Source organism: Phyllostomus discolor, chromosome 4, assembly GCF_004126475.2.
Source record: "Phyllostomus discolor isolate MPI-MPIP mPhyDis1 chromosome 4, mPhyDis1.pri.v3, whole genome shotgun sequence".
Lineage (NCBI taxonomy): Eukaryota > Metazoa > Chordata > Mammalia > Chiroptera > Phyllostomidae > Phyllostomus > Phyllostomus discolor.
Genome location: NC_040906.2, coordinates 121,414,987 through 121,442,566, shown reverse-complemented (window position 1 = coordinate 121,442,566; position 27,580 = coordinate 121,414,987). Strand labels below are relative to the sequence as shown.

Below are 27,580 nucleotides of genomic sequence, written 5' to 3'. Positions count from 1 at the left end.
CTGTGGATATGGGTTGGGACATGGAGAATCATACTTGCTCCCAAAATAGGTCAGTGCCTAACTTTCTGCTGTTGGAGAGGTTACCTCTAGAAAATCCTTGTTAAAATCTATACTTACTTGAAATGACTAAAATTAAAAAAATAGTGTTTGTGTACACATGACTGATAGCTTATTGGATTAGTTAACTCTTCCTTCTTGGCACTCAGGAGTTCTGAAAGATCCAAGAAAGGAAGACTTTGTTATGAGAAAGATTGCTTCAAAAGAGCTTTGTCCCAAAAAATATTCTAGACTGGAGCCAAACAATTCTAGACTGAGACCCTGAGCATCTGGACACAGCATGGGAGATGATCCAGGATAAAAACAGAAGGAGTTTTGAAGGCTATTCTATTTAGTGTGTAAATTTCTTTACGGTTATTTAAACCTAGATATCTCTCTCTGCCCCACCCCCATTCCACTCTCTGTGTCTCTCTCAGTCTCTGAGTGTACATGGATGGATGGATGGATGGATGGATGGATGGATGGATGGATGAATGGGTGGATGGATAGAAAGATGACAGATAGATAGATTTGGTTAGAGATTGTGATCTGCCCTTTCACATTTCCAGTGAGTACAGAAAGAAGGACAGGGATAGAATGATGTAGTTTTACAAAGCCCTGGATCAGGGGTCCAAAGAGAGTCAGGTTCCTCCAATAATTTGGGTTGTAAGCTTGGGAAAGCCACTTACTATCTGGACAATCTCCTCTTTGATAAGAAAAGGAAAATGATAACTTCTCTGCCTACCTCATAAAATCTTATGATGTCAAGGTAAAAGTTACATGTGAATATGTTCTGAAAGAATTAACCCCATACAAAAATCAGCTCTTTATTATTTTAGAAAAACCACATGACATAATGAAAAAAGTCACAAACCTGGGTTCAGATCACAAATGTGCCACTTAGTACCTGTGAGGGTGAGCAGGGTCAACTTTTAGCCCTTTATTTTAGAACGGTGTGGAAATGACTTCAGTTGCACAGAATTACTTGATGGCATTAAAAGAGCTAATGTGGACACAGTGCCAGACACACAGTAAACAAACAATAGTTATTTGTTATATTCTCTTTCCTTCCATAATGTCTGCATCCAGGCAGAAGGGGTGGGACTGGTCATTTGGTCATTGACCAGAGGTGAACTAGTGGGATGGTTGAATAATAGACATTATAGGATCTTTCACCCCTGAGATCATCTGATAGGTATCCCACAGTCTGTCTGAGAACTCTGATAGCATTTTGTGGATCTCACTTAGAGCCTCAGGAATTCATTACAAAACCTAATTATGCAAGTGGTAGCCTCAGACTGTCAGCTGACAAAGCTGGTGACTTTTGGGTGGCTGATAAAGTTCTGTCTAGAGTTTTGTTTGCCTTTGTTTGTGAATGCTGTGATTGCTAGGCCAATAATTTCTTTCTAATTAAGATAGAAGAGTTCAAGTTGTAGAGCTTCTTTTTGGTTGTCTTTTTTTTCCAAAATCACCTCATAAATTGCTCTGGTCTCTAGCATTTATGTGGGTAAATGTGTATTTAAATTAAGCAAATGTTTGTCCTGAGGTAGCCAGCCACATGCCACTCATGTTTTATTTCTGCCAGTTTTGTCTTTCACTAGCAATCTGTGCCAGTTGCCAGACAATGATATGGCTTTGGGTGGAGGAATTCGACATGGAGATAGAAGACATACTTTGAACTTAAATTGTGCACAAAGATGACAATTGTTTTGTGGGACCTGGTACTTTGGAATATTTCCTGTCATGTCTGTTACACTAGCTTTGACTCTGAGGGTCTGCAGGTCACTAGGGAGCAAGTCCCATCCAAGTTCCCAATCCACTGGTGGTGCCTCAGTAGCCCCATCACACTGTGACCTCTCTGAGGTGGTAAGGAGGCAGAGAAGAAGTCACTCTTATTTAATTTCTAGCTGTTAAGACATTGCCTGGAAATGAGGGACTCGTTTTCTTTCTGCTGAATAAACACATCAATGAACACCTTAACCACCTTTGTCAGATTTGGAAAGCAGGTAACAGAGAATGGTAAAACATTCTAGGTTGGATGGTTGGTGATATCTCTTTGCAATGTGATCATTGTATACTTTGCTCTTCCATTTTTCTTTTATAAGGGAAGTAAGTGAAGCAGCTCTTGATTTAAAAAAAAATCCAACACTTTGTATTTGGCATATTTTACTTTGTAGAATTGCAGTACTGATATAGTTACTTTTCTTCCTCTTCTTCTCCTTCTCCTTCTTCTTTGGTGTGAATTACCAGAGGTGACAATTTTTTTAGGTTGTATATTTTTGAAAAATGAGCTTTTTCTGAAGTGAATGTCTCTGATGAATGTTTTGGCTTAGGCTACATGGAACCAACATTTCAAACGTTTGTTTGAGAGGGAAGAGTTATACTCCAGCTACCCCTGCATTTCAGAAAGGTGTGGGCTGACCTGGGAAAGGAGGTGTGAACCATTAGAGACCTATGGCTTTTCAAACCAAAATGGGTACAAAGGTTCTAGGGGATGTGGGGAGAGTGAGTGGTCAGATGATCAGACTTGTGCTACTATACCCTTTTGCTTCATCTAAATGTTCCACTGTCATGGAACTATAAAAAGAGCTAATGTGAAAGAAGATTAATATGAACATATCTGGATGAAAATGGTTCTATTTAAGTTCAGATTAAAATATGCCACTTTATTTAAAGAGCAATCAGTTTTATAACCAAAATCCAGAGTCAACCTTAGCAAATATTCCTTCTAGTTAAAAAAAATGAAAAAAAGTTAAATTTGCACTAAAAATTAGAGTCACACTTTTGCTGAAACTTGGGGAAAGAAAATAGTGTAGAATTGTCATCCCAGTTATTCCATGAAAAAGTAGACCTGGATTGTAAAAACTGTATTAGAAAATTCTGGGTAGCAGCATAACTATCAAAATAGGCCATTCCACAAAATCTGGTGAAGGTCATTACCACATAAAACACAAAGTGCTTATTTTATCATACAGGGAGATATAATTTTGGTAATCAAAAAGCATTTTGATAAAAATGAAAATTTCACTATACTTAAAGTTTAAAACAACATGACAATGTAATAAACAAGAAAATTCTCAATACAACATCTTAAACATTTTAAGCAAACAGAATGATTTTCATGTAGGTTCATCAACCTTAAATAATCATTCAATTCCTCCTCCATTTTTTTAAAAAAATGTATCTATTGAGTATTGGGCTGAGTACTGCTAACTCCATGAGTTTGTTGTCTTGAATCATTCCTTAAATCACTTTTTAAAGATTTTTTTTTAGTTAAGAGAAAGAGCATTCTGCATGATGGAAATTTTAATATACAATTAATGCAATTCAGAAAATGTGGAATCATGCTCAGGTTTCTTGAGAATTGTGTCAACAAATTCATCAGTTTTAATTGTTTCCATTTTTGATGATTTTATCCAGTAACTGCTTTGGTGATGATCCTTATAAGTCACATTCATGATTTGCATCCTGAAATTTCCATCCATTGAATGACTGAGATTGGAATAAAGCACGCAAACATGACTGCCATTTACTTAAAATTGTGTGACCATTTGGGTTGCTACTAAATTCTTTAAAAGTACTGATCAACAAAGTAGTTCCTTTGCTTAAATAACTGTAGACCTTCAGAAAACTGCATTGATAATAAGCTAAAACAGATAATACAAAATATTTTAAACAATCATTGAATTTCAGTGGAATTTCAGCTAGTCAAGTATTTCAATTCAAGAGCCATGGCTTAAAAATACACTTTGCCTAATCTTTAAAATAACGTCATTGTTTGCTACAGAATTACACATGGTTGGGATCAAGACTATTCCCTTTTAGCTAAAAATGGTCAAGTAGCAAATATCAACTATTGCAAAGCCCCTGACCTTTGTTGATGACATCCAAGCCTTCCAAATCATTATGTCTGAAAACAAAGAAACAGCAAATGCCTTTCAAATGGGCTCTCACTCAAGATAAAAAATATTAAAATAATTAAAGTTATGGATTGAAATTTTCAACTTATGTGATTCCTCTATAGAGCATAGACCTGATACAAATTGTCAGCTCTTCCCAACCACCTTCCCCCTCTTCCTCCTTTCTTCTTCCTTTATTGAATATACCATGTTCCTGCCACATGTCCAGCGCTGTTCTAGGTGACAAGGTATTATTTTGATGTCAGTGTTGGCAGAAATACATTGCTTCCTATCTAAGAAAATACCGCTCCAGGGTTAGGTGGGAATGAGGGATAATAGACCAAGCCCAGTGCTTACTCTCCTTAAAAATATATTTCTAGGCGGAGTCTGCACATAAGAATTTCAATTCACGTTTCACCAGAGCCACCCACACATTTCTCAGCCCTGCCTAACCCAGAGAGTGAGCCATCATTCCCATCCCCCGAACCTGGGCTGTTATTTATTACACCTGGGCAGGTAGCTGCTCTCAGAGGGATTCTCCCAGTAGGCATCACATGTAGGTCCACAGAAGATGATTGATGGAGGATATCTCAGCAAGTGCTTGTGCCTCCCAGCGCCAGCTGATGCTCACGTGCAGCTTCCTGGTGAAGTCTATGAATGGGAGACCCCAGGGAGGGTGGCCACCTCGGAAGCAGGGACTTCTTAGTAGACAGCACTAAGGACAGAACCCACTCTCATAGGCTGACTGAATCTGCTGTGGCATTGAGTTTTGAAATATTCAGATTGGAAACCTTTTGTCTTTTCATTTATTTTTATAGAAGCCAGAAAGGCAGCTGTGTTGAAGACAATGACTCATATGTTTTTGCTGTGCTGCTTAGTGTTTCTTTTGCCCACAGAGTCCTGTAGGACATTATGCCAGGTAAGAGAAGGGAGGTGGGGAGATGATATGATGGGGACATGAAATGGAAACTAAAATCCAGCTCTATGTCATCTGAGCTGAAAGGTACAGAGAACATGGTGGTAGAACGGTTCAGCCAGAAAAAAATTGCAACTAAAACATGCAACCAAAACCCATTTTAGCAAGAGCTGCAATTTATTTTCCCATCAACTCTTTCTGTATATTCCTGATATGCAATGAGGATCAAATGATTTAAAGGTGATAAACTCTTCTTTCTATGTCCCTTGATGATGAAGCTTTCAGTTGCATATAACTAGGGCAGTGCCACTTCCTCAGGTGCACTTAGAAATGTGGGTGTGGTGAGGGTGTCACCCTGACTGGAAGATATTTAATGGCATTTCGTGTGGGCAGGGCCTAGGAATGGTCTGCCACAATGAAGCATTGTCTCACACCAAATGGTGTCTCCTTTGCAAAACCTGAGAGTGATCACCATGGGTGGCCTGGAAGGAGCAATGACGAAATCAGACAGTCAATGGCTAGGCAAGGTCTAACTGGGATGGAGTTTGTAGCAATGTACCATCTGTACATTTTGTGGGGCAGTGAGTGCTATGGCTCTCTCTGGAATATTTTTCCTCATACTATATAAGTCATTTTAATTTCCCTATTAGTTACTTATTTAAATTAAGGTGTGGAGAATCAGACAGAGAGAGAGAGAAAGAGAGAATAAGAAAGAGAATATTATTATTGGACCACAAGATCTGAAAGGGAGCTTTGAGATCAACTAGTGAAGCCAATCCCTTATTTTATCATCAGGAAAGCTGAGGCCCATGGTGTGAAATGTGACTTGCTGAGGTAACATTCCAATTTAGCTAAAGGGCAAGCCCAGGACACCTGTCTTCAAATTCTTAGTTTCTTGATCTTTCCATTTTAATATGTACCTTCTTAAGAAAAGCCTCCTCAAGAAAAAAACGACTTTGGAAATTCTTTCTAAGAGTTTCCAAGTGATACTTACTTTACTTTCTGAGTACTTTGTCTTTGGGTGGAACTTTTCCCTATGAGTCCTCTTCCCCCTAACACTGAGTTGGTCCCTAGTTTCTGGAAGAGATTAGGCAGAGACTTCTTCAGAAAGGCCTTTCCCAGGCGGCACCCCAACCCCATTTCCTACTGCTACTTTCTCCTCCATACTTTTCTACAAGACAGAACTTGAAGAGTAATCAGAGTGTTGAAGGTTAGCTTCATTTTCTGTATTATTGGGGATCACCTTACCAGGACATTCGATCCTTTTGTTTTTACTAAGCAAGTTGTGGATGCTGAACTTCTGGGTGCTGCTCCTCTCCTGACCTGCCTACTCACTCAGGCAGCTCTGCAGGTTTAGCAGGTGGCAGGTTTTGAAGTGTTTGTTTGTTTGTTTGTTTGTTTCAGTATTTGGTTGAGGATTGTTGGTATCTGAAGCTAACATAGCTCATATCCAATGCCACCCTAGATATGAAATGACCAGGAGTTGTATATAGGTGTGCTTTGGCAAATTAACCAGTAAGAAGTGAATCAGGTCCTTTACTGAAGAAGGCAGAGTTTCCAGAATTCCTTGTAAATAGCATACCACAGTGGTGTGCCCACATATCTGACTAGTATAATGTCACTTCACCGTAGTCCATTTAATGTGTCAAGTATTATCCAGAGTTGTCTACTCTTATATACTTTATTGTGGTGTACTGGAGATCATGGCCCTCTCAAGATGAGCTTAGGGTTTCTTGAGATGCTTGCACTTCCATACACACCCCTCTACCTTCTTCACTTGGTTGTGGGTTGACTTGGTGGAAACAGCAGTGTTGCAGGCGTTAGGAGAGCTGAGTTCTAGTCCCAGCTCGAAGAGGAATGCCCTGAATGGCCTGGTATGAGTCACCTCATCTATCTAACACTCACTTTCCTTATCTGTAAAATCAGGGGGTTGGACTGGTTCGTCTATAAGGTCTTTCAGAACTCCACAAACATTATTTTAGTGTTCTTGTTTAGTGAAAGGCCTTTACTCTTCCATATGTACAATACAGCTTGATTCTCTTGATTGCAAAATAAGAAAGTCATCTTACATCAGTATTTTGAAGGACGTTGTGTTCCATGAATCAGAGATACATTCCTCTCTTTTGACAAACCCCAAATGCTTAATCAGGTTCCCCATAAACTCTCATTTGGTAGAGAAAACAGAAGATTCATCTTGATAACATAGAGAGAAACAATATTGTGAAGAACAAAGGAATATGAACTCCAAGTGTTAGTCGCATAGCCGTGTCACTGAACGTTCAGTTCCTCCCCAATGACTGAGATCTAGGAATGCAAGTCAGAATAATCGTACCAAAGCTCTTTCCAGCCACTAGAGGGCAAACTTCTGGTGCAAAAGCAGGAAAATATAGACACATTCCACACACGTGTGCACATACACACAAGTGTGCCAGTATATACATACGAATATATATATACATACACACACGTATGTACTGATGTAGTCACTTAGGGGGATATAAAGAAGCACAATACACAATCCATGTTCTTAAGGAACTTTTAATTGAGAAGCTAACACGCATATGTACAAATAATTAGATAGTGAGACAGCAGGTCAGGTGAGTACATGCCAAGTGCTGAATGAGTGGTATGGTGGTATGGATAATAAATTTTACAGGAGCCAGAGAAGAAAAGATGTGTCATTTCAAATTGGATTAGGAAAAACTTCTTAGAGGGGGCAAACTTGAGCTTTGTATGTAACAAACATGCAGTGACATGCATTTTTGGAGAATAATAATGATAGCTAAATCTTAAACACCACTTACAATATTACAAGCTCAGTTCAAGTGTTTTTCATACATGATCTCATTTATTCTTCATAAAAATCATCTGAGGCAAGATTATGGAATTATAGTACTAGAATTCCTACCCTGCTTTATGGATGAGGAAACTGAGGCGCAGAAAGATGAAATTTCTCAAGGTGTCAAGTGGCAATATTGGGATTTGAATCCAGCCATGCTGTTTCCAGAGTCACCCCTTGATCATAATGTGACACTGCTTTTCAGCATCATGCAGATGGGTGGGGAAGAAAGGGACTTCTAATCAGGAAAGGTGAGAATGGTTGTGATAAGGGGAAGCCAAGTTTTGGGGAACTCCTCTTTAAAAAAGGATACACAATTATAAATACAAAATTTATGGAAAAGGGAATATTTAGTTTGGATCAGAAAAAAAAGAATCATTCAATAATTGTTTAACATTATTTTGTAATCAATTCAATAAAATAACAACATTTTTATTAATGAAAACCCACATTTTTGTTCCTACATTTCTGGCTGCATAGTTGTATGTCAAAATTTTATATTTTTTCTATAGAGAGAATAGAAAGATTATGCAGTCTTTCATCTAGCATTGCTGATAATTTTATTATTCTAGTTTAGAAAAATAGCTTTCAGTTTCTCAATTCATTATTACTAAGGCCATGCAAATGTGTAGAACTGTTGTCAAATTTGGGAAAGCCTCTTCGCAAGTTTCTTTTATATGTGACCTATAAGGTTTCAGGGCACTTAGAACTTTCTTTTTCTGTGACTAATTGTAATTACTCCTGGAATCAATGCCACTTAAGTATTGATGTCCTCATTGTAATGCAGGAATGACAGCAAACTATGTAAGTACTATTAAACCCAAGCTGAATGTGTCCCCCAACTCAGCTTCTACTTGTCCAGATTCCATAAATAGCTGCAGCCTCTCTGGTGCTATCCAAAATGAGGAAGAGTGTGAAGGGGGGGAAGTTGGACTGGGAAAAAATAATGTTCTGAACAGATGGTGGTTAAGTAGTTTTGTTTTTGAAAATTTAATAAAACAGGCCTGGCTGGTGTGGCTAAGTAGATTGAGTGCCAGCTTTCGAACCAAAGGGTCACTGGTTCAATTCCCAGTCAGGGCACATGCCTGGGTTGTGGGCCAGGTCCCCAAGGGTGGGGCATGGGAGAGGCAACCACACCTTAATGTTTCTCTGCTCTTTCTCTCCCTTCCTCTCTGTCTAAAAATAAATAAATAAATACATAATCTTAAAAAAATAATAGAACATTTGATCATATGAACCCGTTGCTAGATCCTCTCTCAGGGCTTTGAGGGCCCATACAAGCAGTGGGCCCTCATTAACTTCCCAGTGAATCCACCTCTGCTTACAATGTATTTCTTATAGTAGAATGCAGTTCATCCCCACTAGAGTGGAAGGAGGGCTCCTACTGAATAGCAGTGGGAGAGATAGCTGTCCAGGCTGAAGCGCTCATGGGGTCCTGGGACATGCTTCATGGTCTAAGCTTTGTGTGGCGTCCTGGCATTATAGCCGATGAAGATGTGGCTGTTGGTCCGTGACTAAAGTAAATCATTGGGCTGGAACATCACCGATGGATTTTGATGTGAATTTTGATTTTCCCTCTCTAGGCTGCCAGACAAAGCAAAAAGGAGGTGTCTGCCGGAACACATGGTATGTAGCAGTTACTAATCAACTGAGAATTTTACTGTCCCCTGTTATAATAGAGGGCCATTGTCAGCCCTGTCTCATGGCATGGCTGATGGGACTACCTTATGGCTTGCACTGGGACTCTCTTTTCATTTTTCTCATTTTCATTGTACCTTGACTCCTGCTTCCTTCTCCTGACAGCATGCTCTGCTCTCTTCTGGTCTGACAGTTTCTTGTTATAAATCCTTTTGATTGAGTCAACTCAAACAGGAGCCATGGCTAGCACAGATCTGTGAGAACTCGTTGATGACATAATTCATTATAAGGCTCCAGCATTGGGAGCTTTCTTGAAGAACATCGGGTACTATGGCTTCTAAACTGTCCCTTCATCTAGGAAACTGAGGAGGTGCTCAGGGTATCCCTATGGGGTGTGATGAGGGCCTTGTAGACTTAGCTGTGGGCTCTTCCTTCTCACTTCAACTGGGCGAGTTGCACTTTCATCTGTTTTCTGTATTTGAGTTTGGGACAAGACATTGTTGGAAATAGTAGTAGTTTGTCACTGAAATACAAGGCAATGACTGATCTACTTCAATATTCCTCTGCTTTACAAAGAAAAGGCACCTGACAGCCACAGAATTTGTGTGCCTTCATGTGCTGACACCCTGGTGACTGGCCCGTGCAGCCCAGAGTCCAGACCTCTCCATCTGATGCTGGTGCCTTTTATCTTCCCAGGTGCATGCAATGGTGTCTGTGTGGACAATTCCAACTGCACTCAACCTTGCCCCCCTGACACTCCAGGAAATGTGGGGTTTGTATGCAGGCAAAAGAAATGGTACAAGATCACTGATACCTGCCGGACTCTTACAGCCTTTAACATTTTTGAGGTAATAATATTTTTCTCCCACATGCAAACTAGAGTGCCAAATTAGCAATACATAATGCACTCAATAAAAGAGAGGGATAGTTCCAGGCAGGGTAGTAGGCAGGGGCATTTACAGCTAAATACATAAATACCCACCTGTCCTCTCTCTACACTCGAATGGCATTCTTAACTTTGGTCATCTACATGTTTGTGCTCCAGTCTCCCACACCTGTCATGACACAAAGGAACCTGATCATTTAGGTCAGAGCTAAAAAAGCTGCCAAGAACCCTCACAGCTTACTTCTCCATTCCCACTCTTAGCTCTTTGATGCCCCAAAGCCTGGCTACCCAATGTGTCCTTCCCTGGCCAGCAGCACAGGACATCTCTGAGAACCTTTAGACATGGCCCCACCACAGACCTGCTGAGTCTGAATCTGCATATTACCTAGATCTCTTAGTGACTTCTGAGCTCAGAAAAGCACAAGAATAGAGCTGAGATAGAGGGAAGGACTTCATTGTCACACAAACAACATATTTTCACATATACTTAAGTAGTTACATATGTTAAAAAATCAAATTCTAGTAAATAAAATCAAGTCAAATGTTATTTCTTCTTCTTTTGTTTCTTTTTCTCCTTTTCTAGTAGCAGCTTTAGCTTTCTGAAGTTCAGCCCCTGATTAATTGAGAGAAGTCAGTGCTTTAGCATCTCTTGTGTTCTAGCAACATTCCCATCCCCTGTTTCAGGGAAGAGCCAGGGAGAGAAAGTGGATACTATACCTGAAGTTCCCCTGCCAGGGGGACTTCAAATGGCTGCCCACCCTTGATTTGAAGGACCTGTGCAAAGATACACATGGAGAACAATATATATACCCTCTTATTTAAGTGCTTCAAATCAAACCTATAAACTGATAAATAAAATAGTTTCTGTCAGTCTCCCATTCCAGAATTCTATCCTGCACCTTGAGGGTAGAGGAAAGCCAACCACATATCCCTAAGCCTGAACACAGGTGTCTCTTTGACACCTCTTGGGCCTATGGGTGAGCACACTGGTGACATGGTCAATCCCTAGTAGCACAGACTTTGGCCGGGGAGCGGAAATAGACTTTCAATTGTTGAGTAGAAAATTCAGGTGTCCAGACCACCTGAATTTTCAGGTGTCTAGTCCATGTCTAGGCCATGGACTTCTTGTCCTCTGTCAAGTGGCAGGCTGGAGCAAGGGACCCACTAAAGCAAGGTTTGGCATTTATTTTTCTTGTCAAGAGCCAGATAGTAAATATTCTAGGCATCATGGGTATTATGGTCTCTGTTGAAAGTACTCAGCTCTGCCATTGTTGCAGGAAAGCAGCCATAGACAATACTTATTATAATGAATGAGCAAGTTGAAGCTCAATAAAGCTTTATTTACAAAACAACAGGCAGCCAACCTGGGGCCATAGTTTGCCACTCCTGCTTTAAAGTGTGGGACCCAGAGCCTGAACCTGTGCAAAATACTGACTGTCACGATTTTTTTAGTCTTTCTTCTCTCTTAGTGTTCCCGTTGACTCATCCAAATCTGTTAAGAATTTCTATTTTTGAAACATACTAATGTCTCATGCTTTGCCCCTTAGGAAGAGCAAAAAATAAGCTTACATGACCTGAGAAATGTATCTATATGCACAGTGTGTATACACAGAAGTGGTGTGAAGTGGCATGCCAAAGATGCAGATGCTATTTGGATGTAGGTTGTTCAGAACTAGGCAACTGGCTAGCTGGGACTTCCATTTTCTGTTCATAGACCTTGGTACTGGGCAGATTGTTCCACAGCAGATGTGACTTGGACAATGTAAAATAGCAAAGCATCATGAAATATACAATTATGTAATAAGGCTGTCCTACATTTTAGTAAAGGCACTTTTACATTAAAACAAAGGTAACAGGATAAAAACTTCTTTTTTTTTTTTTTGCTACTTCTTAGGAGGATTCAATTGTACTTGAAGCATTTCCAACAAGTACGAAAATATATGGAAATGCCAAATCTGAGGAGGCTATTGCAGATATGTTGTTGCAGAGGTGTCCGACGGATTTGTCCTGTGTCATCACCAATATTCAGCGTTCTCCGCGGATACCGGGCAACATCGCTGTTATTGTGCAGCTCCTACGCAACATATCAACAGCAGAGCAGCTGACAAATGTGGATGAAACAAAGATGAAGGTGAGTGGACTCTAATTTGGGAGAGCATTTTTGGGTGTGTGTGTGAAAGGAATGGCTGTTAGTTGAAGCTTTTGGGAGTCTGAGTAGACCATGTCTTTTATTTCCATATCTCAAATACCTTGTAAGTACTAAAATGAATAAAGAATTATTCATTATTTTCATCGTTATTGAAAAGAATGAATAAATGAATAGAAAAAGTGAACACATTCAATCAACAAACACTTAAAGAGAGCACTTACTGGGTGCTGGATTGGACATTGAGGCAAGCTTTTCCAATGTATATTTTATTACTGTAAACCTCTAACAACCATCCTAGGTCCCACAGAGAGAAAAGCTTTTATTTGTGAGTCAGAATAGGTTGACAAAATAGAAAATAACTGGTTGCCAAGAAGATAGCCATAGATGTCTGCTGCAGAAAGATGAAACGGAACTGGACCTATTTCCTTTATTTTTTATCTTCAAAGTAGAGGACAGTAAAGAGCAGGTTCAGCTTCTAGGGTCCAATTTGGCATATTCTTCTACAGTGGTATTCAATAGATGTTAATTACCTAGTGGGTGGGTGCTCTGACCAGGATAAGCAAATTGCCAGTTCCACCCAGGTGTGAAGTGGAACTGATGAGGGAAATGAGCATGGTGAAGGCTTCCCACTTGCCAGTCTCACAGGAGGCTTTGCATAAATGGGAGGAGGGCAGCTCCCTTGTAGCTCTGTCCTCCAAACCAAATTTGAGCAGCATGTGAGTCACCTGGGGATTTCATCAAGCTGCTGATTCTAATTCATTAGGTCTGAGGTGGGGCCTGAGATTCTGCATTTTTAAGAGGTTCCCAGGCGATGCCTATATGCCTATATTGCTGGTTGAAGGACCACATTTTATAAAAGGGAAGCTTGAATGTCCTGGAAGATTCAGACAGTGGCTCAATACTAATGCTGGTTCTTCATTGACAGAGTTACAGCATCATGGCCAACCACATTCTTGACAGCAAAAGCATCTCAAACTGGACCTTCATCCCTGAAAAAAACAGCAGCTGTGTGTTACTACACTCAGTCAATACCTTTGCAAGAAGGCTACTTATAAATAAACATCCCATTGACATAGCAGATGCCTTCATTCATACTATGGGAACCATCATATCTGGAGATAACAATGGAAGGAATTTAACTTTCTCAATGAGAGTTAATGACACTCGCAACAACGTCACTGGGAGGGTGTTGATCAGCAGAGACGAAGTTCAGAAGGTGCGTTCCCCTTCTCAGTTAGTCAGCATTGCATTCCCAACTCTTGGAGCCATCTTAGAAGCCAGTCTTTTGGAAAAGAACACTGTGAATGGGCTTGTCCTGTCTGTCATTTTGCCCAAAGAACTTAAAAGAATCTCACTGGTTTTTGAAAAGATCAGGAATTCCGAGGGGCGGCAGACACAGTGTGTTGGCTGGCACTCCTTTGAGAGCCGATGGGAGCAGCACGCCTGTCAGATGATTCAAGAAAACTCCCAGCAAGCTGTTTGCAAATGTAGACCAAGCAAGTTGTTTACCTCATTCTCCATTCTTATGTCACCACACACCTTGGAGAACCCCATCCTGATTTACATCACATACATAGGACTGGGCATTTCTATCTGCAGCTTGATCCTTTGCTTGTCCATTGAGGCCTTGGTCTGGAGCCGAGTGACGAAGACAGAGATCTCCTATTTACGCCACCTGTGTATTGCCAATATTGCGGCCACCTTGCTGATGGCCGATGTGTGGTTCATTGTGGCTTCCTTTCTTAGCGGTCCAAAAGCACACCACGATGGATGTGTGGCAGCAACATTTTTTGTCCACTTCTTTTACCTTTCTGTGTTTTTCTGGATGCTTGCTAAGGCACTTCTTATCCTCTATGGAATCCTGATTGTTTTCCATACACTGCCCAAGTCAGTGCTAGTGGCATCTCTCTTTTCAGTGGGATATGGATGTCCTTTGGTCATTGCTGTTATCACAGTTGCTGCCACTGAGCCTGGCAAAGGCTACCTGCGGCCTGAAGCCTGCTGGCTCAACTGGGACAGGACCAAGGCCCTCCTGGCCTTTGTGGTCCCAGCTGTGGTCATCGTGGCAGTAAACCTGATCACAGTGACACTGGTGATTGTCAAAACCCAGCGACCTGCCATTGGCAGTTCCATGTTCCAAGAAGTGAGAGCCATTGTGAGAATCAGTAAGAACATCGCCATCCTCACACCCCTACTGGGCCTGACCTGGGGATTTGGAATAGCCACAGTCATTGATGATACCTCCCTGGTCTTCCACATTCTCTTCTCCTTGCTCAATGCATTCCAGGTAAGTCCAGGTGCTTCTGACCAAGTAAGTCCAAGTGAAGGAATTCAAAAAGAAGTTTTGTAATCAGGAGGTCATGCCATCATATTTATTTATAAAATACAGTGGATTTAGAATAGCCTATTGGGTCAGGAAATAAGCTTTTGTTCCAGGAAGGCCTGGATTCAAATCTCAAGTCTATCATTTACTAATGTGTAACATTCTCCTGGGATGTTTGTTTAACTTTTCCAAGCCATATTTTCTCATTTATAGAAATGGATATAATCTTCCCATTTTACAGCAGTGTTTGGAAAATGAAATAAAAGAGTGAATGGGAAAGCAGCAAGTATTAAAATGCCCTACAGATCACAAGTAACCTAAAACTAGGCTGACTTTTAACTACTTTAGAGATTAAGCAATACCATTTCCCCAAAAATCTACATATGTAACTGGATATTTACATATGTCAATTTATATTTTATTCCATTTAGAATTTTTGGTTACCTTTGGAAACCATTTTATTTTAATAAAGCAAGTCATATAGAATGGTATTAAAGATGGTTTCCCTTGTCCTCTCCTCTCTTATCTCACCTCTGTCAGTTAAAAAATGTTTAATAGACAAATTTTTATATAATATTGGGGTTAAAATAATATGTAGTATTTTGCAACTTACTTTTTCACTTAAAAATACATCCTAGCACTTTTACCAGATTACTATGGATATGTATGTCTCTTTAATGGATGCATAGTATTCAATATTCAACAATTCCTTTCTTGATTGAATTTTTCTATTTTCATATTTTTTGGTCACAATGTACCAATGAGTCAAAGTTTATTATATTGAATATTAAATATGTAAAAAGCATATAATTGAAAAGAAAGCTTTTATTTTTCTAAAGACCTCTAAAACATTTCTTTTTCTGAATTCATGTTTATGGAAAATTTTATTTTCAAATAAATATTTTACCTAACAAATAACACAAATTTTAAGTCAAATATTTTTTCATTTTTCTCTTTCAAAATTTAAGTATAAGTGATTTTATTTACAATAAACATTTTGATGTCTTAGAGAACAATGTTAACAATAATGGGAGCTCCAATCTTTTGACTTTTTGTTGTTGTTTTTCTACATTTCTATAGAATATATTAATTGTACTGGGTTGGCCAAAAAGACCATATGGTTTTTTCTGTAAAATGAAAGACATAGTTTTCATTTGCACCAATAACTTTATTGATTTGGATATTTTGAGTATGTCAGCAACTCTCAAGTGGCAGAATGTTGATTGTTCTCAATTAATGTCTCAATTTGATCACTATCAGCTTCAACTGGTCTACATGACCATGGAGCATCACCCAATGAGAAATCTCCAGCATTAAACCTCACAAACCACTTTTGACACATTCGATCAGGAACATTTACACTTATCCACACACTGCATAAATCTTGTTTTGTGTGTTTCACTTGCATTTTTACCTTTTTTGAAATAATGAAGCATAATATGCCAAAAATGTTGTATATTTTCTTCCATCTTCAGTATTAAAATGGCTACACAAAAATTCACCAATTTTGGTAAGTTTTTTTAAGTACATGTTGATATGACAGCTGTCATGATACAATCTAATAAAATTGTTTTGAATGAAGTTAAAGACAACTAAGCACTACTATAACCATCTTATGGAAAAAACCAAATGAACATTTTGGCCAATCCAATACCCTACATTTTTGTATAGCTCTTAGTAATTATCAGTTTCCTTACCTGTTTATGCATCTAGCCACTGATAGGATGGACATAAAAACCTAGTATTCCTAAATTTATGTTCAGCATATCCCATGGGTGTTTGTCATGGACTTAATGATTTCATGTCTTACTCCTCAGCATTTTCCTTTCCTTTCCTCCCTTGGGGCCATATTAACTGTGATTTTGTTTTGGACTAGGCTGTCCTTTGGTATCATGAGCTCTTTTACCTGTCATAATAGGACTAACTTATAATTTAATCTCAGCTTCTGTCTTGACCCCTGACAAGGAGGAGGGCAGGGCCCATCTAAGTACCAGTACCAGTGGGAGAGTAAGAAGCCAAGAGCGGGTTTTGGGTAAAGGCCAGACACCAGGGCAGGCCTCAGGCAGTGGTGTGCTGAAGCTGGCTTATACTCGCTCAGCTGACTGTTATATTTTCAGGAATTTTGTGAGCTGGTTGTAAACATAACATCACTAAATTATGTAGAAAATCAGATTAAAAACAACATTCAAATATCCTTAAAACTTATCACTTCCTAATTGTTTGTCCACAGTATACTTTTGAGGTTACTTGAATCTGCTGTATCTGTATGGTGGAAACACTGTATAATGTTATGCCCATCTCTTCCTAATGTTCTGGCCAGTGAGCTCATGTTGCTAGATTTACATTAACTGTGGGGGAAGTACTTAGCCATGGAGATTGGCAAGTGCTACAAATTAGCAGAGTCGATTACCAGCATATCAGTGGATGAAGGTGTTCTAGGGAGAGGAGAGAGGAGAGCCGTAGATCCAGTGAGGTGGGAGACCAGAACAACTGAGAGGGAAGAAGCAGGACGAGCAGAGTTATGGGATGAACTGAGAAGGGAGGAAACTGAGGTTGATGGAACAGGCTGAGAGTAAAGACGAAGCATACCAAGAGATCTAAAAGGTGTGGGAGAAAGGCTCTTTGATAGATTTCCTGGTCCTGGGCCCATAGGATCACCTCCACTGGTTTTAAAGTTCAACCAACCCTTTTACTAGGGAAGGATTATTATACAGGGTAGGGTAAAAGTAGATTTACAGTTGTGGGTATGCAAAACACAGGCTTTATTTTTGTATTATTATTTATTAATTATTGTGTTATTTTCCATATCAACAACTTTAGAACTACTTTTGCCCCACCCAGCCTGTATAGCAAGTCACTGCCTTGAATGCTACTTTGTCAAACCATAACGTCTAGTTGGTGTCTTCTCCTATATATACTGAGAGTAATTGTGAGCTGGTCTAAGTTTGGGGACCTTATAACAATGGGTGGCTTATGAACAACAAAAGTTTATTTCTCAAAGTTCTGGACGATGGGAAGCCCAAGACAGAGGCATGAACAGATCCAGTGTCTTGTGGGAGCCCACTTCCCGGTTTTCAGAGGGACAGTGGCCATCTTGCTACAACCTCCTCTTGTAGAAGGGGTGAGGGAGCTCCCTGGGGCCTCTTTTACAAGGGCCCTGATCTCCTTATTGAGATCATGACCCACTTGCCTCCCAAAGGAGTACCTCCTAATACCTTCACATTGGGTGTAAGGATTTAACATATGAATTTGGGAGTGGGGAACATGCAACCTATAGCAGCAAAGCACATGTTTTTAAACCTGGGAGAACATTTTGGGGTTTTACCTGCTCAAATTGTGCTTTTTCTGTTAAAAGAAATGCAAAGAAGTTGCTACCTCTGAACACATCTCAATTAGAAATTACACCTTATGACTTATATTATATCCAAATTTTCTGAATAGTATTTTGTGTAACTTTTCCCAAGGTGGCGTGGACCAATGTAACATGGTTATAGTGGGGCATTTCCCTGTTACATATTTATAGCTTTGCAGTTGCAGATTGCGTAATGAAGGAAGTGAACACACGCACAGGCATAGACACACAAATGCACAGAGACACCGTGCTTAATGAGTATTTATTTTGTGCCAAGCATTATGCAATGTTGCAGGTATAAATATAATTAGTCTTACCTCAAGAAATTGAAAGTCTCTCAAGAAAATAAATTCCTCTTAGTACTTTAGCCAAAGGAATATATTTTTGTGGAGGAAACAAGCTAGAATTGTGGTTTCTCAGATCTTTTAAAAATTTAATTCTTGGGCAAAATTCATGGAGATTCTGATTTAAAATGTATTCTTAGTGCCAAAACCAGACTGGGATATATTTGTCCCAAGCATCTGTACACAAATGATATTTTGTAACCTTATGGATCGTGCCATCAGTGGCATTTTGTCAGCAGACCAATGACAGACTTCAATAGTTATCTTGTATGCTAAGAGTGTCACACAAAAAAGCAGTCTGATAGAAGCACTCCAAGCTTGGAGCAGTTGTTGGACTGGAAGAATGGAGAGGTGTAGTTTAGAAGGTTTAGGGGAGTGGATGAGTGGATTGGCCATCCAGGTACTTGCTGGTCCCTGTGAAGTCCTCCACCTTTCAGCTGGTCTTTAGCAAATCATGCCAGCAGTGGCTTCAGTGTTATTCCGGCTGATGACCACTTGGTTGTACCGTCTTTATTATTTCGCATTAAACTCATGAACTTTGATAGGCCTCTGCCTGGGTAAAGGTTCACATTTGATTATGAAATCAGAGCAATTTAAAAAGGATGCCTAAATCAGAAGTCATTATCTCACTTCTCTTTTCTGGTGAGCAAAGACCTGCATAACCACACTTCAAAGAGAAATTTTGTCTAATCAATGTTGCTGTCTATCACATTTTGAAAGTTGAGTCTGTGAGCTTCCTTTGTTATATGCAAAATAGGATGAACACTTTTTCTTCTTTTGGGGTGGTTTTGTGCCACTACACATGAAAAAAAGGTTGAAAACTCAGATGGATCCAATGATGGAGGAGCAGCTTCCTTTTGACTTTGATGCTGTCTATCTTTATTATGGATGATAAGAGACATGAGAGCTAATGACTTTCTTCTGCATCATACTCAGAACACTTGTTTCTGAGCACCCATCATGTACTTAGAAATTCAGTCTGCTTGGATCTTGGTTTTTCTGATGATCCATGTACTTGATTTTTCTTCGCATTTTATAACTGATTTTGGTTGTGAATGGGAGAAAGAGGTTGAGGGTATTAAATAAAACTGAGCATGGATGCCTTTTCTTTTTTCTGTGAAAGTTTCTTTTATTACTAATTATTCAGGGATTTAATGGTGCCATCCATTGAGTAACATCTCCTCTGACTATTGCTTGGACCATCATTTTCTGGTGAGATACACAGCTCCTGATAAATGCAAGACACTTTTATTTTGCCCAAATTAAAAAGAAATTCTTATAATACACTTGCATGAATCAGGGATACCCCAAGTGCCTGGAACAGGGGCTGACACAGGGAAGGTGTGCTATCTACCAGTGTCTGTGGAATGGATGAATCTAGGTATTGTGACCTTAACATGAGAGAGCCAATGATTGAATCAAATGATCTTCATTTCAGTTTTCTTTTTATTACTTTTATCAGTTGCAGAACAGGAAGTGATAGTGAGTGCTGGTATTTCTTGTTATTTGTTATTACTATCAATATTATTTTGAAAATGGCCCTTCTTTCCTCTTCTGTCTTTCTCAGGGCTTCTTCATCTTGGTGTTTGGAACAATCCTGGATCCAAAGGTACTGTAACTTCTTCTCTTTTTTTTTCCCCTCATTAACAATACCTGACCCTGAGATACTTATTTGTAAAGTCCACCTATTGGGTGTCTCTTACCTCAATTATTTCTGCAGACACTCGAACAAGACATCACTGTTCTTTGTCATGCAAGTAATGTTGGCCATATTCTAAGCTCTTAAAGGGCTAAGCATTTTATGCATATTAGTTTTAATCCTTAAAACAATCTTGGATATTCCTATTTTCAGTCTTATGGATGAGGAAACATTCAGAGTGATTAAGCAGCTTGTACACAATCTCTACAGAAACTCACTCTCACCAGTTGAAGCAGAAATGGAATTTATTAAATCTCACCAATATCATTTTTGGGAAGATGTCTCTTTGGCTTGGAGGCTTGGAGGCTGCACACCAGGAATGGTCCCCAGCATAGCACAGAAAACTGCTCCACATGCCACACCTTCCCCAGTTTCCTGGACATGAAAGCCTAGCCCACCAAGCCAATGTCAAATAGTGGATGCTAAGCTAGAGTTGCTGGTACTACTGTCTCAGGGATCACCTCCATCCTGCCTGTTGGGGTCCACTGGCAGCTGCTTCTTGAATTGTCACGTCTAATTGGCTGAGCTCTGGTCACTTGGCTGCATCTTAGCTGCAAGGGAGGCTGGGGAATTGAATTCCTCGCTTCTACCTTCAAGAGAAATGGATGCAAAGAAAGCAATTCTCCCAACACAGAGACTGGGTATAGGTAGTGACTGGTAAAACAAGTAAAACCTAAAACAATGAACAAAACACCAAATGTTTACTTAGGATTATAAAATCACTCTCTTACTATTGTATTGAACTGTATCTTGAAATGAGAAAAGCAAATAACCCTCTTAGATGTAGATGTAGACACCTTTGCTGCAGGAATTTTTATTTTTTAATTGGCTAACTACTATCAATGCTATTCTAACAAGTTAATATGCAAGGTTTCTTAAAAAAAAAAGACATTTGACAATGGTCCTTTCACTTTCTTATGAGAATACCATTACCTGATAAAAATTATCCAGAGGTGAAAGTTAGAGTATTAGTCTTTTAGCCTTGATATTTTTCTGTACTAGCTATGTGCCACTGAGGAGTTCCTTAAATCACATGAACTTCAGATTCCTCAGAGAGAATGCAGAGATAATAATGTTTTCCCTTCCTTATTTGCTAGATTATGGTAAAGAACAAAAGTAATTTTGCAAATTAAAACACATAGAAAGCATTTCTGTTATGATATAGTTGTATACCATATTATTGTTTTTCATTAATCTAATACCACAATTAGTATGTTATAGCCAAATCGTCATCAGCATTATTATTATTTATTAGTGTACCAGTGTTATGTATTATGAAGTGTGCAAAAACGCTTACAATATGGAAGCTTCCAACAAGATCAAAACATTTTACCTTTAAAATTGTAATGTAAAAGGTGAACACTGAAAAGTTCTATGATTAATTGACAAAACATTATAAAGTAGTCCCCCCTTATCTGTGGAGAATGCTTCCCAAGATCCCCAGCAGATGCCTGAAACCATGGGGAGTCTAGAACCCTTTTTATACTCTGTTTTTTTCTACATATACATATTTACAATAAATTTCTAAATTAAGCACAGTAATAGATTAACAACAACTAATAATAAAATAGTACGATTATAAGAATGTACTGTAATAAAAGTTATATCAATATGGTTTCTCTCTCAAAATATCTTACTGTACTGTACTCACGTTTTCATGTAAAGGAAGCACTTCACAACTCCTCTCTGGCATATCCCAATGGCCAGCACCACTGCTCTTGTGCTTGGGGGCCGTTATTAAGTAGAATAAGGGTTTCTTGAACACAAGCACTACAGCACTGTGACAGTCAACCTGATAACTGACATGATTATGAAGTGGCTGATGGGTGCGTGGTGTATACATCATGGATACACTGGACAAAGGGATGGTTCACATCCGATGCAGATGAAGCAGAATGGCATGGCAGGAGATTTCATCTCACTACTCTGAATAGCACAGAATTTAAAACTTATAAATCATTTATTTCTGGAATTTTCCATTTAATATTTGTAGACCATGGCAGACTGTGGGTAACTGAAACTATGGAAAGCAAAACCATGGGTAAGGGGATACTACTGAATATACCAACAGTCTTTGAGCTTATAGGACCACCTATCCCCAGGTGTGTTATTAATTTACAAAGTATATATTATGCACATATGAAACACAGAATTAAAAAAAGATGGAAGGACAGAAATTCAAGTAGAGGCTCCAGTATGTCTTCACGTATTGCAATGGGCTTTGAGTGCAGGGACGCCACACCAGGGAGAGCTCCTACCTCTTGGAGCCTGTGTGTGATGGAGAACACTGCATTTTCAGGGAAGGGTGAGGTCACTCTGAGCTAGGGGACTTCAGCCTACATTAAGTGTGAGGACAACACTTCTACATGGCCTTGGGAAGTGAACAACATTTTATATAGCAAAAGGCAAGAGAGTGCCTGGGTGCGATAAGAGAGATTTAGGGAAAATCACAGGATGGCCTGAAGTCAGGCCCCAACCCCTGGCTCTTTCTCTCAGTAGTGGACTAATTCTGCATGCTATGTAATCTCAGAGTCTTAATTTCCTCAGTTGTAGCTATTTTACAGTTCCTCTTTTTTTTGGATAAAAGAAGATGACAGGAGTAAAAAACCCTTTAAAGATATAAAACAAAACATAATGGTTATTCATTATTTTATTTTCTTGGTTCTAAAGGTCTTTGCTATGTTGTGTAGGACTCTTTTTTTTTTTTTAAACCATGGTTAAGCTCACTAGAAAAGGAGGTTTGAATAGTTGACAAATCATGGGGAAAGGTTCAACTGTTCAAGTACTCCCCAAAATACCCTCAAAGCCATGTCAAGGTATCCTCAGACTGCTGGCAAAGTGTTACTTCTTAGCCATTGAGTTCATTTCCAGGCCCTGATTATAAATCTCCTATGCCTGCTCTGCTTTGCCTGTCTCTCCCCATCTCCCCACCTTTTCCTAGACCTCGTCACCAAGTTCCCAATCCCTGTCCCACCAACAGGACCTGGCTGGTAACACACGCTCCTGCCACAGTATTAGCCAGCCCCAAACACATGCTGGTTTCTCATAATCTTTTTAATTCATAATGTTTTTGTTAACTATCCAGATAAGAGAAGCCTTAAAGGATCGAATAACTTCTGCAAAATGGATCTCCAGAGCATCAGAGGTAAAGCCTTCACATTCATTTTGGTACCTAAAAGTTTGACAACATAATGATGCTGGAGTTTCTGGCCTATGAAGTGTTGCTAAAACCATCCTTTAACATTCTGTGGCATGGAGCTGTCACAAGCGCTGGGGGAGGGCCTCTCTGAGCTGTTCAAATTTTTTCTGGCATCCTGGAACCACATCCAAAGGGAGGAAAGCTGACTTAACTGCATTCAGAGGAAAGTGACTCAGTGGCAGGGCCTGGAGGGGTGAACCTCAAACTGGCAGCAGCAGAGCGAGGGATGAAACAGGCAAAAGAGAATGTAAAAAGTCTTGGATTCCCATGACAGCCCACTTGTCCATTATGATTCCTGTTGGTTGAACCACATGCAAACTGAAAATTCAAGGGAAACAATTTCTGGTCCTGTTACAAAGAAATATCCAATAACCTAATTTTCAAGAGAGGCTGCTGGTCATGGTTACTGGCATTGTACAAAAAAGTTAGGGACCTGGTCAGTCATTGGATGGTATGCATGCCCTTTCATTTATTATCACTTGTAGTGTTGTTATGCAAAGTGTGACCCACTAGCTGTTTCAAGTGAGGGAAAAACTGAAAAAAATTTAAATGGCAGCAAAAATGGGGATTCCAGGTCGGCCCAGAAAACATACCCAGAAACAAGAGAAGAGGCCATCTACGGTTTCCCACACCCACATTCAAGGGGATGCACATGGGCCAGCAAGGGCTGGTGTTGCAGGAGATTTGCAGGGAGAGGGTGATGCGTCATTCCAGCAGCTGGGTCCTTGAGGGCCCCTGGATAACAGCACTGGCCCCTCCCTATAATCCTGGCTTTTCCATTCCTTCTCCTTTGCTTTCCTTAGTCTTCTTCTCTTCTTTTTCTTCTCTTCATTTTTCTATCCCTTTTTGTCTTACTCTCACCAAAGCTTTGATCTTATTCCTAGTCCTTGGTCTTCATACCTGGGAGACTGATGACTTTACATCCCTTTCTTCTGAAAAACAAACACAAACAAAAAAATTGGCAGGCCCCACACTGGCCCCCACCAATCCCACCCAGTTTTTCTAAGAATAAAGCAGTGGCTCTAAAGCAGTGGTACTCAACCTTGGCCAAACATTGGAATCAATCTGGAAGCTTCAAATAATGCTGCCTGTGTCCCATCCCTGGAGGTTCTGGTCTGCAGTGTGACTTGGGTTTTAGGTGATTCTAATGTAGTCAAAGTTGAGACCCCCACTCATCTAGGCCTTTCCGAAGAGTGTTGGCAGTATAAACATTTTGTTCAAACCAGCCTGCCTAGTATAGTATTCTCTGCTCCCTCACTCTGGTCTGCCACGGTGCTCTCCCGAGAGAGGCACAACACTTTCAGTCCCTTCCGGTTTAGCACGGCTCCTTTCCCTTCAGGTTTTCGGTATCAATCCATTCGGACACCACAGGGAAATTCTGTCCTTTGGTGCTTTGGAAAATAGTCTTTTTTTTTAATTACATGTCATGGTCATATCCAGAATGTTATTCTCAGCTTTTGATGGTCTGAGTCAGTGGTTTTTAATGCTGGCTGCACCTTAGAAACAACTAGGGAGCTTTTTAAAAATACCACTGTCCTATCCCCACCCAAGAAAAAGTTTACCAGAAAGTCTTAGAGGTAGGGCATAGTCACTTTTATGTTATAATCTCCCCAGTGGTTCTAAGTGCTTCCAGGGTTAAGAACTGCTGGTCTAGGTACTAAGTAAACTTAGCCTAACTTCTTCCAATCCTTCCTTCATTCTGCCCACTAGTTTTTGGTCATTGCAAGTCTGTTTAATCATCCTAACTCAGAACTTATCATCTGTTTTCTCCTCTCCTGCTTTGCAGGTTCTAACCCCTAGGTGGTAATCATGTACAGTCCAGATTTAACTCTTTCTTCTTATGATACTTGCCTGGAGAGTATCAGCCCCTGGTTCCCAAACCCAGAATAATCAGTGTGCCTGTCTGTGTCCCTTTTATATTTGATGTGATGAATGGGTCTATGCTCATGTGTTAATAATTTTACCAGTGAATTAATGCATTACCTATCTTAGGCAACACATACCTAAAACACAAGGTATTTTACACTCTGGTTCATCACAAGGGGGTGACTGTACCATTGAGGAGTTCAGCAGGCCAGTTGAGAAGGAGGAATTTGGGGGCTAGCAAATCTGTTAGTGTTGACCCCTTCCTCTACTCTGCTCACCATCCTCTCCCATTTCCCTTCCAACCAGAGGCTCCTTCTGGATAAGGTGCCAGGCCAGCCATGGAGTAGGGATCTCTCCCACCAGCCTGCCCCGGTGCTGTCAGTGGTTCTGAATACAAACAAGGAGAGGGAGAAATTAAAACAATAAAATAACTTGCTGTGCTCACAATTGTTCATGCATTTTGGATAATTGTAATCATTGTAAACAGACTAATAATAAGTGAAATTACATTTTTGTCTTCAACAGAACCTTTCTTCTGATTATTCTTGTCACCCCACCAAAGGGCCAAGCTAACAAACCAGCCTACTATGCTCCTAATTTGGGAGGTGAGTGCAAAGCAGGTGGGTCCCCATACACATGCCATGTATATGACACTTCTTTAAATAGATCACAGTCTGATGATTTGTGATTAGAAATTATTTTTTTCTTGATTGAAAGGATTTTCCTTCTGCAGTCTCTTCTCATCTAGTGAATGTCAGAGATACATTCACACATCTCATTCTTGTCCTACTGAAATGTTGGCTGTCTCTGTGAAACAGTCAGGCCTGCCTGAGAATGCTCTTAAATTAGCGTGGGTGTATTTAAGAGGAGATTGTGCAGAGCTGCCAGCTCCACACAGCCTCACCCTCTCCTCCTCCTCCTCTAGGTACCCTGCCCCAGGACATCCTCTGTGATATCAACAACATCCCCAGATTTCCCTCTGTGGGAAATCTTTTCCCTCCTGTTAAATGATCAAGGAATTATGATAAACACTATCTATGTGAGACTTCAGGGGTAATGTAGAAGCAAGCAGGCAATGAGAGGATTTAGACTTTGAGAGACAGAGAGAAAGAGTGAAACACCATTAGAGAAGTAGAGCAGCAAGGGGAAAGAGAAGGAGAGATCCTTACCCAGCAGCATGGCAACTCACTATTGGAAGGGAGCCATCCAGCTACACAGACACTTGTGAAAGGTCTCCCAATCTCTGTGTCTATGTCCCTCTAGATCTAGAGAGAGACCAGACAGGGAGACAGAGATACTCAAAGCAGGACACCGACATTCACAGTCAGACAGAGAGATGCAGAGAGGCCAAGGGTTTCAGACAGAGCCCCTGAGAAACTCAGAAACAGAGAGAGAGAAAGGCATACAGACTGAGACTCATACAGAGACACACACAGGATAACAGAGACAGAAACAGAGAGAGATGGAGAGAGAGGCACCCAAATATGTACGGAGAACCTACCACTCCCACCCCAATACATTGGGTTCCAGCAGCCTCTGTCACCAAAACCTTCTGCAACAGCCCAGGGCCTTGTACAAAGACAGGGGTATTTTCCAAGAGGAAAGAAAGTGGTTCAGCTTAAAGAAAGAGTGAATCAATAAATGCAGTTGTTGTGAGGCTCTGGGTCTTGCTGCTTGTACATTAAAGCTGTGATTTTCTGTTCTTGACAAGGTCATACATTCCAGGAATGGCAGAGCCTCCAGGAGAAATGTGCTTATTCCTGTGTTCTTGCCTCTGGGGAGTATGAAGGAAGCCTCCCAGGCTGTGGTGCTGATGGCGGAGGGAGTGACATGAGGAAAGGATGGAAGGCCTCTCTGCCTACCTACTTCTGTGCTGCTAATTGCTCCTCCAACATCAACTGGCAACATCTATGTGCGATTCTTGGCACCCATGAAGGAACAGAAAGACTACATGGGCCACAGCTAGACCTTGGTCTTGTTGGGGCCTCCAGCTCCAGACTGTGGGTCATGTTTACCCCTGGGCTGTGGCTCATCTTGGCAAAGGTGGCCTGGGATGTCACTTGGCTGGATTCTGTGGGTTGCTGAGGGAGAGGCCCTCATGAATAGTCACCAACAACTGGGCTGACTCTAAGTAGGTCATTGATGGCTCTTTGTGCAAGAGGAATCCCACTGCTGGCGTATTCCACCCTCCAGATTTAAACTGATCTTCAGGCTCCCAGTCCTGGACTTTCTCCAAACCCAAGGAGCCACTGAGGGACTCTGTCTGTTCTGACAATGTAAGATTAACCCTCACCAGCAATATGTTTGTTTTTGAAACCTGGGCTGAGGAAGGGGAAATATCATGTTTCAGGTAGAGAGATGCTCATTTTCTTAATCTTGTATGTAAACAAATTCAACATTCAAAGTGGGAGCCACCTGATAAGAAAGCAGTACT

General features: G+C 40.3%; 1 protein-coding gene across 1 annotated transcript; it reads left to right on the top strand.

Annotated features, from left to right (window-relative positions):
• Nucleotides 1-2,317: 2,317 nt before the first annotated feature.
• Nucleotides 2,318-27,580, top strand: ADGRF2 (adhesion G protein-coupled receptor F2). Its single transcript, XM_028510202.2, has 10 exons — nt 2,318-2,470; nt 4,754-4,854; nt 9,274-9,316; nt 10,025-10,176; nt 12,109-12,345; nt 13,289-14,650; nt 19,950-19,991; nt 23,167-23,226; nt 25,672-25,751; nt 26,858-27,580. The coding sequence occupies exons 2-9, from the start codon at nt 4,783-4,785 to the stop codon at nt 25,717-25,719; spliced, it is 2,016 nt and encodes a 671-aa protein (XP_028366003.2). The 5' UTR covers nt 2,318-2,470; nt 4,754-4,782; the 3' UTR covers nt 25,720-25,751; nt 26,858-27,580.